The sequence below is a fragment of the Cucurbita pepo genome, chromosome 4 (assembly GCF_057944985.1).
Source record: "Cucurbita pepo subsp. pepo isolate OVF chromosome 4, ASM5794498v1, whole genome shotgun sequence".
In the NCBI taxonomy this organism is placed as follows: Eukaryota; Viridiplantae; Streptophyta; class Magnoliopsida; order Cucurbitales; family Cucurbitaceae; genus Cucurbita; species Cucurbita pepo.
Genome location: NC_141801.1, coordinates 12,319,476 through 12,332,528, shown reverse-complemented (window position 1 = coordinate 12,332,528; position 13,053 = coordinate 12,319,476). Strand labels below are relative to the sequence as shown.

General features: G+C 36.8%; 2 protein-coding genes across 2 annotated transcripts; one reads left to right on the top strand and one right to left on the bottom strand.

Moving 5' to 3' along the window:
* Positions 1-997: 997 nt before the first annotated feature.
* Positions 998-10,724, top strand: LOC111793720 (P-loop containing nucleoside triphosphate hydrolases superfamily protein). Its single transcript, XM_023675737.2, has 22 exons — positions 998-1,408; positions 2,040-2,195; positions 2,264-2,347; positions 2,584-2,703; positions 2,858-2,971; positions 3,288-3,380; positions 3,584-3,673; positions 3,784-3,854; positions 4,199-4,273; positions 4,374-4,461; positions 4,958-5,016; positions 5,217-5,280; positions 5,469-5,534; positions 5,707-5,862; positions 5,942-6,046; positions 6,235-6,470; positions 6,743-6,812; positions 6,896-6,952; positions 7,048-7,107; positions 7,565-7,624; positions 7,747-7,826; positions 8,573-10,724. Exons 1-22 carry the CDS (start codon positions 1,148-1,150, stop codon positions 10,596-10,598), a joined length of 4,191 nt encoding a protein of 1,396 aa, XP_023531505.2. The 5' UTR covers positions 998-1,147; the 3' UTR covers positions 10,599-10,724.
* A 103-nt stretch (positions 10,725-10,827) lies between these two features.
* Positions 10,828-12,981, bottom strand: LOC111793722 (thylakoid lumenal P17.1 protein). The gene is made up of 4 exons (XM_023675738.2): positions 12,546-12,981; positions 12,413-12,449; positions 11,282-11,365; positions 10,828-10,966 (listed from the first exon to the last, which is right to left on the bottom strand). Exons 1-4 carry the CDS (start codon positions 12,828-12,830, stop codon positions 10,914-10,916), a joined length of 459 nt encoding a protein of 152 aa, XP_023531506.2. The 5' UTR covers positions 12,831-12,981; the 3' UTR covers positions 10,828-10,913.
* Positions 12,982-13,053: the final 72 nt, after the last annotated feature.

Below are 13,053 nucleotides of genomic sequence, written 5' to 3'. Positions count from 1 at the left end.
TTGCTGAGACTTGACTTGTAGCCTTGCTATACGATGAGTGACGGGTGAAGTTGAAGTAGACACGGTCCATATAAAGAATCTTTTTTGAGCTCAGGTATGGGCGACTTAGTCACATGTGCTCGACTGAATATGCAACCATGGAACTGTAAAATTCGAGACTCTAGTTCCGATCGATCGTGCTTGTCAGCCTGAATCACCCTTTGGTGACTTGACTGACAAATGTGGTGACGCGACTTGTGTAACGAGGGGTTTTCTACAGTGGAACCTGTGTTTAGTCTATGAATCCACAATGGGACGTTCTCAATTCAAAGTGGACTTTGGGGTTAAAGCCTAGACCAAAGGTGCCTAATTAGGGAAACTCATCGGGTAGCAAATACCATCTTCAGCTAAACCAAGCCCCACGTGTAGCCTAATCGAAGAAGTTGAGCTTGTGCCCAAGCCCACATTATACTAAAATATCATCGTGGTCTCGAGGAGGTTTGGAACCCTCATTGTGAATTTCATGTGGGATATCCACCAAAGAAAGGATAACAAGAATGGTCGTGGATCAATACAGGATCGAGGAGAAGGGACTGAACGTCGAATGAAGCTTGGGTTGACGGGGGCACTATCAAGGTAGAGACATCATCCGTTCATGGAAAACTTTATAATGAACACCCTCTCTATTGAAATGAAGTCTTTTGGGAAAACAAAAAGTATACTCACGAGAGCTTATACTCACAGTGGACTGTGGACAATATTAAACTATTCTAATATATATTACGAGTATTTATATTAGATAATTAACGATAAATATATTTTTGCTCTAAAATTTAAAAGGTTTGAAATAATAAAAATTTGGAAATTTTTTAAAAAGAAAAGGCCAACGGGCCGTTCAAAATTTAAAATCCCACTCAAATGATCCAAAGGACAAAAATGATCGAATCCTCTTACGAATCGTGACCGTCCATCGTCTGATTTTATATACGTCTTCCACTTTCCCTCTCTTTTCGAAGATCCCTCATTTCAAATTGTTTGAATCACTTCTACGTTCTGCTCTCTTCGCCCCTCTCTCACAGCAGTCTTCTTCTTCCGATTCCTCTTCGGGAACGGTGCATTTCTCGCAATTTCATCGGCAAGAAGAAATTCTTGCGAGCTTTTACAAGCAATGCCGTTCATATCGGACGCGGCTAGTGCAATCAAGAACCGATTTGGGTTTCAGGATCATGCATCGAACAGTGCGAATCCACCACGGGGTTCACCGGATTTTCTTAAATCGGCTACCAAGGAGAGTGTCGCTCAGATGTCTGCTATACGGAGTATTGGCGAGTTCAACGATGAAGATGCAGTGGGTGATGTTGCTGTATCGTCGGGCCAGATCTTTGAGCTTCGGGAGGATCCCTCGTTCTGGAAAGATCATAATGTGCAGGTAACTTTGGGTTGTTTGGTTGACTTGGCTATAATTTTAATTCTACTTTTTGAGAATAACAGACTGGTTTATGTTGACTTGATAGCATCAGTAAACTGTAAAGGTCCGTTATAATTTTGGACATTCGAGCCATATCACTCTTCAATTTTGATTCAGCTGATTCTTATTTTGGTAGATGAAATCAGGAAATCTTTGATATCTGCAACTGGTAGAAATTACTTTTATTTGAACGTGAAGCCATATGAATGTTTCCTTTTGAATACCCTGGTTGGCATTGGTTAGAAAAATCATGTTCAATCAACTACGGTGATGTCATTTATGACGATATTAGCTCTGCAATTTCATCGCCCTTTCTGTTCCAAGTAACCATCAGGTCTTCAATTCTATGTTTTGAGGAAATCAAACGGGTTTATGTTGATGTAATAGCAAAAGTAAGCTGTGAAGGTCCGTTATAATATTGAACATTCGGGGCATTTCTTTGAGAGCTATCTAGAATTTCTGTTTTTTTTTTTCTTCTGTATATTTGGAACTTATTGGTTCTCGGAATGAACAACTCTTGCTAGCTTCTACTTCTTGTGTTAGTCCTTATATTTCGTGTTTTGAGGGTTAATAATAAAGTTTATGAGTACAGGTGATCATAAGGATTCGCCCACTTAGTAGTTCAGAAGTATCTTTGCAAGGCTATGGAAAATGCGTTAGGCAGGAGAGCTGTCAGACTCTTACATGGACAGGGCATCCTGAATCGCGCTTTACGTTTGATTTAGTTGCAGATGAGAATGTCAGCCAGGTATTTTTTTCGATTTCGTTCTTTCATTTGCTTTCTGTTAATTGGGACTTAATCTGGCAGTGTAACAGGAGAAGCTTTTCAAAATGGCTGGATTACCCATGGTGGATAACTGTGTTGGAGGCTACAACAGTTGCATGTTTGCATATGGCCAAGTAAGACGTTCGAATTTTCCTTGTTGATTCTGCAAATTGGGTAAAGCTTCCAGCATTGTCTTTTGAAGAAAAAACTTTTGGAGATTTCGTGTACCATATAAATTTGACAATAATCACATAGTTCTTGGATTCTGGTGTGTCTGATGGTAGTTGTTATTTAAGTGCAATCGTTTTTGTGAGTATATATTTCTTCAATTTGAGGTTTAAGCTTCAATGGCTTGAATTTTTACGTCTAGACTGGGAGTGGAAAGACTCACACCATGCTTGGAGATATTGAGGGAGGTACACGAAGACATAGCGTCAACTGTGGGATGACGCCTAGAGTATTTGAATACTTATTCACGAGAATCCAGAAGGTATGCATCTCTTGGCTATGCTCAATTCAGGATTGAGATTAGTATCATTGGAAATGTCTTTTATTCTTCGATACCAATCCCTTACTGCAGTTATATTGTATAGATATTTCAAGATTTTTGTGTAGCAGTACTTGATTCGATTATGATATTTTAGGAAAAAGAGGCCCGCAAAGATGAGAAGCTGAAGTACACGTGTAGATGCTCGTTTCTGGAAATATATAATGAACAGATACTTGATCTTCTGGACCCATCATCTAACAACTTACAGGTAAGAGTAATATTTTGTAAGTTCTGTTTTCATTTAAAAGAAAAGATAGCTTTAGTAACCAAACTGTGATACCTTTGTAAGAATGGCATCACAGAACGAAAATGAAAATTTTTAATTTGCGGTTTTATCAGGAGATTCTTTTCGAAGTGGAATAGAAAATGAATAGGAATAGCCTTAATCGGCAGCATTTTTTTCCTTCTTTTGATTTATGAATTTAATTGGATCAATCATGTAATTTTTCTATAACCCCTTTATATTATTCAATTTGATTTGGATTTTGATTATCAAAATATATATTTTTTCTAATACATTATAGATTAGAGAAGACAGTAAGAAAGGGATTTACGTCGAGAACCTCAAAGAGATAGAAGTTACAAGTGCTCGCGATGTTCTTCAGCAACTTCTTCAGGTATGCTCTGAATGGCGTTTTAAACGCTATGCAGGATATATATTTTGAATGGTGGACTGAAATCAGTTTTTCTACTGACCTCTATTTCACATTCAATATTCATATATGTACATCTGTATCGAAAGGTTCAGGAGATTACTGGATAGATACAGTTTGCGAACTTTAATTGTGCAATCGAAAATGAAAGTTAACTATGATTTCAGGGTGCTGCAAACAGAAAGGTAGCATCCACCAATATGAATCGTGCTAGCAGTCGTTCCCATAGTGTATTTACATGCATCATTGAAAGTAAGGTAAATTTTAACATCCAATTTTTATGGAGATAAGTTATAACCCTTTTAAATATACAACTTTTTATTGCTTCCATTTTAAGATTACTGACAGTGAATCAAATATTCTCTAGTGGGAATCCCAAGGCGTAACTCACCACCGATTTGCTCGACTTAATCTTGTTGATTTAGCCGGATCAGAAAGGTAAGTAATCCACCTTACCAACTTGTCGAGTTTTAATCTCCTCCTTCCGCCCCCTTCCGCTATGCTATTTGCAACCAAAGTAGCTAACAAGAAGACAATGGAGTTCACTCTAAAGAAGCCAGTCAAGATTTTTAACATTTTTCTCCCTGCAATAATATTATCTTCACTTGTTGTTTTTGCTTGAATATCTTGAAAAGTTATCAAAGCATCTTTATGAGTAATTAAAGCATCTTATTTTAAGAAAAGAAACTATTGAATTAGTTTCATTTGCTTCCTTGGGAATTCCTTCCTCCTGTGCATTTGAGATTTTTTATTCTTGAGCTTTATATATGTATCCTAATCAGGCAGAAGAGTTCTGGAGCTGAAGGTGAACGACTTAAGGAAGCTACTAATATCAACAAATCTCTTTCTACATTAGGGTATGCTTTTTAAGCTTTTATATTTAATTTGTATACTAGTAGCAACCGGAATAATTTGCTGAACTCAAGTATTTTGGCATGGAATATGTTCAAACTACAGGCTTGTGATAATGAATCTAATCAACGTATCCAATGGAAAGTCACTTCACGTACCTTATAGGGACTCCAAGCTTACATTTCTGCTTCAGGTATTGAAATGTACTTTGTCATATCAACGAAATTTTATCAGTTACTAAAGTTAAGCAACTTAATTTATTTGAATTATTCTGTGTAGTAATATGGAGAAGCTTGCATTTCATTTCACAAAGTGACCGACAAGATAATGTCCTATATTTGTTGCAACTGCAATGTTTTCTTGTGTACAGAAATGTTCTCGGGTTTATTAGTTGGACAGTTTTGCCTGAACTTGTGTTGTAATTTTGATACCTTGCAACAAGTATGAAGCTAAATTTTCTGAAATTAGCTTAATGTATTGAGTATCATTATTATTTTTTGATGAAATATCATTCCTCTCACTTGTATCAGAATGTAGGTTCACGATTATGGTAATAAATATGTAAGTTGTTTGCTAATTTATGGTTACATGTCCAAGAACGGTTTATGTTCAACCAGTGTAATTTGTTTGCTTTCTAATTGTTCTCGTACTCCAACTTATTAGTTGTTTTATGAACTTGTGTGTTTTAGGATTCTCTGGGAGGAAATGCAAAAACGATCATCATTGCTAATATCAGTCCTTCAAGCTGGTTAGTGAATTGCTTTTGTACCAATTCCCACTTAATCACGTGGATAATTTTTTTTTTTTTTTTTGGGTTTTTTAGGTTATTCTTTGGTTCTTTTTTTCCTTTTTTTATACCATCATATTGTGTATATATGCGTGTGTGTGTATATATGTATTATTACGTTTGTTTCAATCTTTGTAAGACTTTGATTTGGGTCCTTGCAGCTGTTCTTTGGAAACACTGAGCACGTTGAAGTTTGCACAACGGGCTAAATTTATAAAGAATAATGTATGTTCTGTAGTCTCTTTTGTATGCTTTCTTTTCTATGCATATCGAATAAAATCTGCACATAGCGAACAACATGAGCTAGCCATAGCCATCCATTATATATTTATCAAATTTTCCTTCGAAACTTGAAGTGATATTACCAATAAGTTTCTTTCAGTGCTCATCATTAAATATCTGCTTTTACTCAGGCAATCGTGAACGAAGATACTTCTGGAGATGTAATTGCCATGAGGCTACAGATTCAACAACTTAAGGTACCAAGATGTCTATTAGGAAGTTCCCTTGTATTCTTTCATCCGGCTTGTTAAATATTCTACACGAAACTGGAACGATGTGAAATATAAATTAATCATCAGCAGCTTCTTAGTTCATAAAAATTGTGGTTGTTCGGGTAATTGCTTGTACTTACTCATATGCAATCTTCAGAAAGAAGTTTCCAGATTACGGGGTTTAGTTAATGATGGAGACAATCAAGATAACGATAGCTTAGCAGTAAGCTTTCCTGGAACTCCAGGAACTTTAAAATGGGATGGACTTCACGGGTCAATGAGTCCTTTTACAGCTGGTAGAAGGATGTCTCAGGTATTGAACATTACCTCTTAAGCTGGAGGGAATTTTTTGAAATTACTTGTTTTTAATAATTTTTTTTGGTGTATTTCAGAGAAGAGACTATGAAGTTGCCCTTGTTGGGGCCTTCAGGAGAGAAAAGGATAAGGACATGGCGTTGCAAGCATTGGCTAATGAAAATCAGGCAGCGATGCAACTGGTACGTTAACCAACGTGCTGCTGCTTCTTGGTTCATGGATGCGCAGCACACTTCCACATATAACTCCTGTCATTAATGAAGAATTTAGATATTGATGGAAGTTGGTACAAAGACGTGGAAATTGGCATTTGCTTTCAAAGTAGATATCTAGTTTCTCATTGTTGACAGTTCTTGTTTGGTATGATTAGGCCAAGCAAAGAGAGGATGAAATACAAAGTCTTAAAATGAGACTACGGTTTCGAGAAGCAGGAATAAAAAGGTTGGAAGCAGTTGCTTCTGGAAAGATCTCTGCAGAAACACACTTACTGAAAGAAAAAGAGGAACATTTGAAGGAAATTGAGGTTTTGAAAACTCAGGTTGATCGGAACCAAGAGGTTACCAGATTTGCCATGGAAAACCTGCGTTTGAAGGAAGAAATTAGAAGGTAGGTTCTTTCAACCACCTTTCTTTGCACGATTATTTTCTTGTCCAGTGCACTAAAGAAGCTTACTATAGTTCAGGATCATATAGAATTATTTAAAATATAAGAAACATGCATAAATTTCTTGTCAACCGTCACACAGAAGTGGAACTGATCTTGAATATTGAGACAAGAAATTCATATTTTAGATAATATACGATGAAATTAACCTAATTTCTGCCACATCAGTAATTTCCTATGTTATTTCCTCGTCTAATCTGTGCATTAATTTACAGGTTGAAGTCATTTTATGAAGAGGGCGAACGGGAGATGGTACACGAACAGATCATGGAATTGGAAAGCAAGGTAAAAACATAAGAAGAATCTTCATATAATTTTTTATTTTAGAATTTATGGTAAAAAAGTTTAGCTTCTAATGAAACCTACAGTTACTGGAAGCACTTGACTGGAAACTAATGCATGAATCAGATCCTTCGTCAATCCAGGTACTTCTGTGATTTTTTATTTTATGGTGAATTATTATAACATGAAATTTATATCCAGGCCTTGTAATCTTCTATATGTAAATGCTATATTGCAGAAAGGAAATCCAGACATGATAGCAGATGTCGATGATGAAAACTTTCTGACTACCAATCAGGTTAGACTGAGTTACTATCATACGTGTTTCCCTAGAAGAATCGAACGAAAAGGAAATTACATACTTCAACCTTGATGACAATTGAGCATAGTTTATGATTTGATTGAATGCTGAAATTTAACCTTTTCCTTTTTCATTTTTCCATCGCTGAAATCTGTAGTTGCATTCATTTTCAGCACGTCTTTTATCAATTTAATAACAATTTGATTTTTTTAAAACTAAACATAAAAATACGACTTTCACCTATTCTTATCAATTTTTTCATACGTTTTCAAAATCTAAGCTAAAATTTGAAAACTACAATAACTAATTTTCAAAAACTGAGAACTAAAAACTAAGAACCAAGAATTTAATGGTTGTCAAATAGAATTACTTTTATATTTGGAGAACAGAGAATTTCATTTATCATCAAGCATCTTTAATTTTTTACGGTTCTTTGCTCGTATTTCTTATTTAGGAGCGGGGATCACCATGGAGATCTTCAATAAACGAGGAGAATGAATTCCTTCGCATGCAGGTGTTTACAAAACTCGTACAATATGGGTGTAATATAGAAGAAGCTTAATTCTGTCTCAAACTTATTCTACTTGATTGCTATTGTATAATTAGGTTTTGATGATATCCATGTTACTGTTTTAGGCCATTCACAACCAAGATGAACTGGATACACTTCGCAAGGAACTTGAATTATGCGTTGAAGAAAAGGAAAAATTAGCGAGGTAATATTATATGTTCTCTGTTAAATGTAAAAGGAGTTTTGAACAACCTCAATGGTCCGATTTAATCGATAAAAATGAAATTTAGTTTGAGAGGTAGTAGTGTCTTTTTCCAGCTGGTGCTCTTGATTTTATGTTGGTTTATAAACTGTGTTAGATTGAATGGCACGATGACCTATATGGGTCACTACCTCATGTATTTATAGATGAGTATAATGAAGATTACATTGCAAATCTATGATTTGGTAACAAACCCTTCAAATCATAACAACTAGTAAATCTTAGACTATTTTAGTATATACAGTTATGATCTATTTTAGGTTTAACACCCCCCTCAATCTGGAGGATGTACTACTAAGTTCAGATTGCGCCTAAAATAGCTAAAAGAAGGAGCTGGCAGTGGCTTTGTCATGATATCAGGCGAGCTATCCTTGGAAGATATGAGTTCGAGGAAGAAGACATGGCGAGGAGTTTAAAAAATAAACCTTGGCTCTGATACCATGTTAGATTGAATGGCACGATGACCTATATGGGTCACGACCTCATGTATTTATAGATGCGTATAATGAAGATTACATTCCAAATCTATGATTTGGTAACAAACCATAAAATCATAGATTTGGTAACAAACCCTTCAAATCATAACAACTAGTAAATCTTAGACTATTTTAGTATATACAGTTATGATCTATTTTAGGTTTAACAAACTGAACATTTATGGCAGCAATTAAGTGCATCTGATCTTGCAGGCGTGTAGATGAAATGGCAACAAAACTCGAGTCTAACGGATATACTGGACCTGTGGACGGAACTAATCAAGTTGAGCTTCCTTTGGCATCAAATGACATGTCCACCATCAGTTTTAGCGACCAAATGGAGTTAAAGACAATGGTTGACGCCATTGCTGCTGCTAGTCAGAGAGAAGCAAGTGCTCATGAAACGGCAATAGCCTTGTCCAAAGAGAATGATGAACTTCGTATGAAGCTAAGAGTTCTAATCGAGGATAACAATAAACTCATTGAACTGTATGAAACAGCAGCTTCGGAAAGTAAGTTTGGAAATGGAAGTAAAGTTGAAACTGCACAGAATGATGCTAAAGTGGTCGAAACTTCCGATGAAAAAGAGGCTCATGAGAAAGCGGTTGAGCGGCTACAGCAACAGCTAGTGGAAATACACGAGGAAAATGATAAGTTAATGAGCTTGTATGAAGGGGCCATGCAGGAGAAAGATGAGTTCAAGAAGATGCTTTCTTCTTTAGAAAACACAAAAGCTGACACGAAAGGAGAATCTGATTGCATTGAGAAGTTTGTTGAAGTTGATGAAGGGAAGAACGAGGCATACGTTGAACCTTTCAACCCCAATGAAGCACAAAATTTGGTCTGTCAATCTGTACCATCTGAAATGGAAATACTCGATGGAGGGGGAGAGAGCAATGAGTCCATCCCAAGACTTAGAAATTCTCTTGAAGAAGAAAATGATGGTCTTGTTGCAGATGAATTATGTTCCCACACAAACTCTGATATAAAGGAAGGGAATGGGTTGGATGAATCAGACGAATTAGTAGAAGAGAAAGGTACGCCTAATGTGGACGATACAAAACAGATGCAATCTGAAACACAGATGGAAACTGATCCACCCGCTCTTATTGTAGAAATGTTGCCAGAAGATTTAAGTATGATTAGAAAGAAGCTTGAAACAGCAGAAGAACAGCTTTCAGGTTCAACCAGGAATATCAGTGTTTTAAGTTCACTTGAAAAGATGATATTTGAGGCCGATAAACTCTCAAAACAGATTGAAGTTGTGGAAGATGAAGTTCACTTAAAGCAGGAGGAGGTTGAATCCCTTAAACTAGTCTTAGCCAAAAAGCAAGAAAGTAGAGATATTGCACAGAGTAAGCTTTGCGCTCTGAGATACTCTCTTACTAACTTTTCTTCTTCCGTAATTTATTTTGAACAACGAGAAACAAGGGCAAGAGCAAGGGCAGATGCTTCAAAGTCTTATTTGGCCCAGAGGAAAAACGAGCTGGTCTCCCTTCAAGCATACAAAGCAGAAATCGAGGCTCAATGTGTAAAGATTCAACAATCTGAAGGGGAACTGAGGAGCAACCTTGCAAGCTTAAAATCCAAGTTAGATGAAGAAAGTCAAAAACAAGAAAATGACAAGGTCCTCTTTGCAATAGATAATGTCGAGAAAATAGATCCCCAACCAAAGAGCTGGCAATTCACTGGTCGAGCCACAGATTTACTCAAGTCTGCAGAGGAAAAAACTAAGTTGCAAAATGAGATGAAGCTAGCTAAAGAAAAACTAGGGGCAATAAGAAAGGAACTTGAAGATTTGACAAGGAAGTCTAGAAAGGCTGATAGTGAAATCAAAGCTGTTCAGTTGGAGGTACAGAAAGCTTCAAGGTCCGTTGACGAGATGGAGGCCGGAGTTCAAGGGGTAATCAGTGAAAAGGAGACACTGTTGGAAATGAGGAATAGTGGAATGATAGAATTTGAGAACATTATGTTGGAGTACCAAGAGTGCCTATTTGAAGCAGGTCTGAAGGAGGCAGAGATAAGAATTTTGGAAGAAGAACTGCAGATGGAGCATCAAAGGATGGAGGAATTGGTAACAGAAAAATCTGTAGCCGTCCAAAAGACAAACCGGTTATTAGACGATAACAGGCATAACTCATGCTTCTTATCCGAAAAAGTGGAAGAAGAGATGAGAAGCATTCGCTCTTCAGTTATGGAGGCAAAATTATTGCTAGAGGGAAATCTACATCACAGTTAAGTTTTCATTGAACAGTTGCCACAATTTCTGTATATGTGCATGTGAAGATGATTATGCTGATTATGCCTTATTGATGGATCCCCTTTTTTTGAGTAAACTATTCAATATATGATTGTTGAGAAAAAAGGACTTATCCCATTTTCATCTTATAGGAAAGCTAATTTATATTAGAAAATTAAACAAGTGACATCCATGTGATGAAGAAGAAGCTATTTGAGACTCGATGATCTTGAATAATTGAATTATTTACTAAGTGAGTTGAGACACAATGTCATAAGTTACATTGCAAGTGGAGAAAACTTATCACTCAATGGTTCATAGCCGTCTGGAATATCCAGAACCGCCACACTTTTTGCAGAATATCAACCCTGCGAAGAAAACGAAAACTCAAATGAGATAAAAGTTCTTGATCAATCAAAAGCTTTGATTACTCAAGATAACAAGCGAAAACTAAAATCGAACATACAAGATTTGTTTTTTTTTAATCACAGACTAACAACACTTCTTTAAACTTTAATTTCAAGTTGATACAAGAGTTTCTCCAATGTTTAGGTAATAAAAACTAGAAACAGGTTAAAAAGTGGTCATCGGTCGTGTTATCAGTTGACGTAGAGATTTCGATCAACAAACCGTATCAAAGAATGCTTGACGTAATTTGAAAGTATAAGAAGATGAGTACATACCTGCACCCTTGCACACTTTGCAGTCAATTAATCCTGACTGTTGCTGCATCTTACCGTTGTCACAGAAGATGCATTTCGTGCCACCTGCACATCGACATTGTTGCCAACTCTTTTAGCAATGTCGTTTAAGATATCTTTTGAGACAAAAACATTCATTTATGGAAAACGAGCCTCAACAGATTAGCAACATTTGATAGAGTCTAGATTTAGTGGATCGTTAACGAATGAAACGATTGGAGCTTCCAGGGGATGAAAAGGTCAATGGCCAATGGCAACAACTATGTTAGGTACAACTCCAATCCTTTCATTCGTTAACTCGGTAGCTACCGAAAGAATTAAAGAGGGAAATTCATTGGATATAACAGTCTGCAAGTTTGCTACCGATACTACATTTCTAAAGAGACTAAATATGTGCTCTAATCTCCTCAAAATGAACCATAAGGACAGCCAGAAGTTTCCTTTGGAGGAAGGCTTCTCAGCCCTTATGTGGGATTCCCGTATAGATGCCATACTCAGAATGCAATCCAACCTTATTAACGTTATGAGATGAACTATTCACATAACCTATCTATATGCGAAGGATAAGCAATATTCCCTCTCTCATTTCTCCATTTAATAGTATAAGGTTAACTAGCAACATATGAATGGTGAAAATTCGAGCCTCCGCCTTTACTTTTTGATTGAGGATATACGCCTCAACTAACTAAGTTATGTCGAGGTTCATTTAAAACCAACTAAACAAAAAATTTGATGAACTGAAAACAAAGTATAGAACGATTCAAACGTGTTCAAGACTATGATTATAATGACAAGATCGCTTGAGGATTGCCAATCCAAAAATGCAATGTTCATCGATCACTTGAAAGCATGGATCAGTTCAAGACTATGATTATAATGACAAGATCGCTTGAGGATTGCCAATCCAAAACTGCAATGTTCATCGATCACTTGAAAGCATGGATCTCATGTGTTGTAAAACAATTTATTCAATAAATAAATTCAATCCTAAGAGACGACCAGAACTAGTATTAAATTCATCCCTTAATATTGCTACTTCATAATTCATGGCTAAGTAAAATTTAATTCTGAAGGCACTAAATTAAACGCAACTCTGAAGCAAACTATAGTTACCATTTCCAGCACATCGCTCACAAGGCACAGGACCACCCTGCAAAACCCGAACCAAAAAATTTAATCATCCTCACAACTTCCAAACAATAAATTCAGAAGCAAACCGTCAGAGAAATGGGCAAAGAAGCGATACCTTAAGACCAAGAAAGAGGGACAGAGAAATGGCGACCAAAACGCTGAAAGTAGCAAGAAAAGTTTGGGTGTCCAATGGCGCGTCGTAGCTATTAAAGAGCAAAACGGGATGGATAACAGAGCTGATTGAGTGTATCGCCGCGGCGGAAGAAGTGGTTGCAACAGAAGCAGAAGCAGAATCAGAAACAGAAGCACAAGAACAGCAATAGAGAAGAGGAACTTCAGATTTTAGCAATGGAATCTGAGGGAGAACGTTAAGAGCGGCCGTAGAAGGTAGCGCATACATCGATGGGAAATGGGGAGAGAGTTTGGTGGTTGTCTATCTCGGCAGCAGCGATTCTGGGAGCGCTCGAACCCGGTGAAGCAGCAGCGAGCGGATGAGGGGCGTCTGCCAGCTCCTAATTATGCTGAAAGGATAACCGTCCATTCACAACTGAATTTTGGAGGTTAATTTAGATTATAATTTCACCCAATTTTCACATTTTAATTTAAATAAATAAAAAATTGGT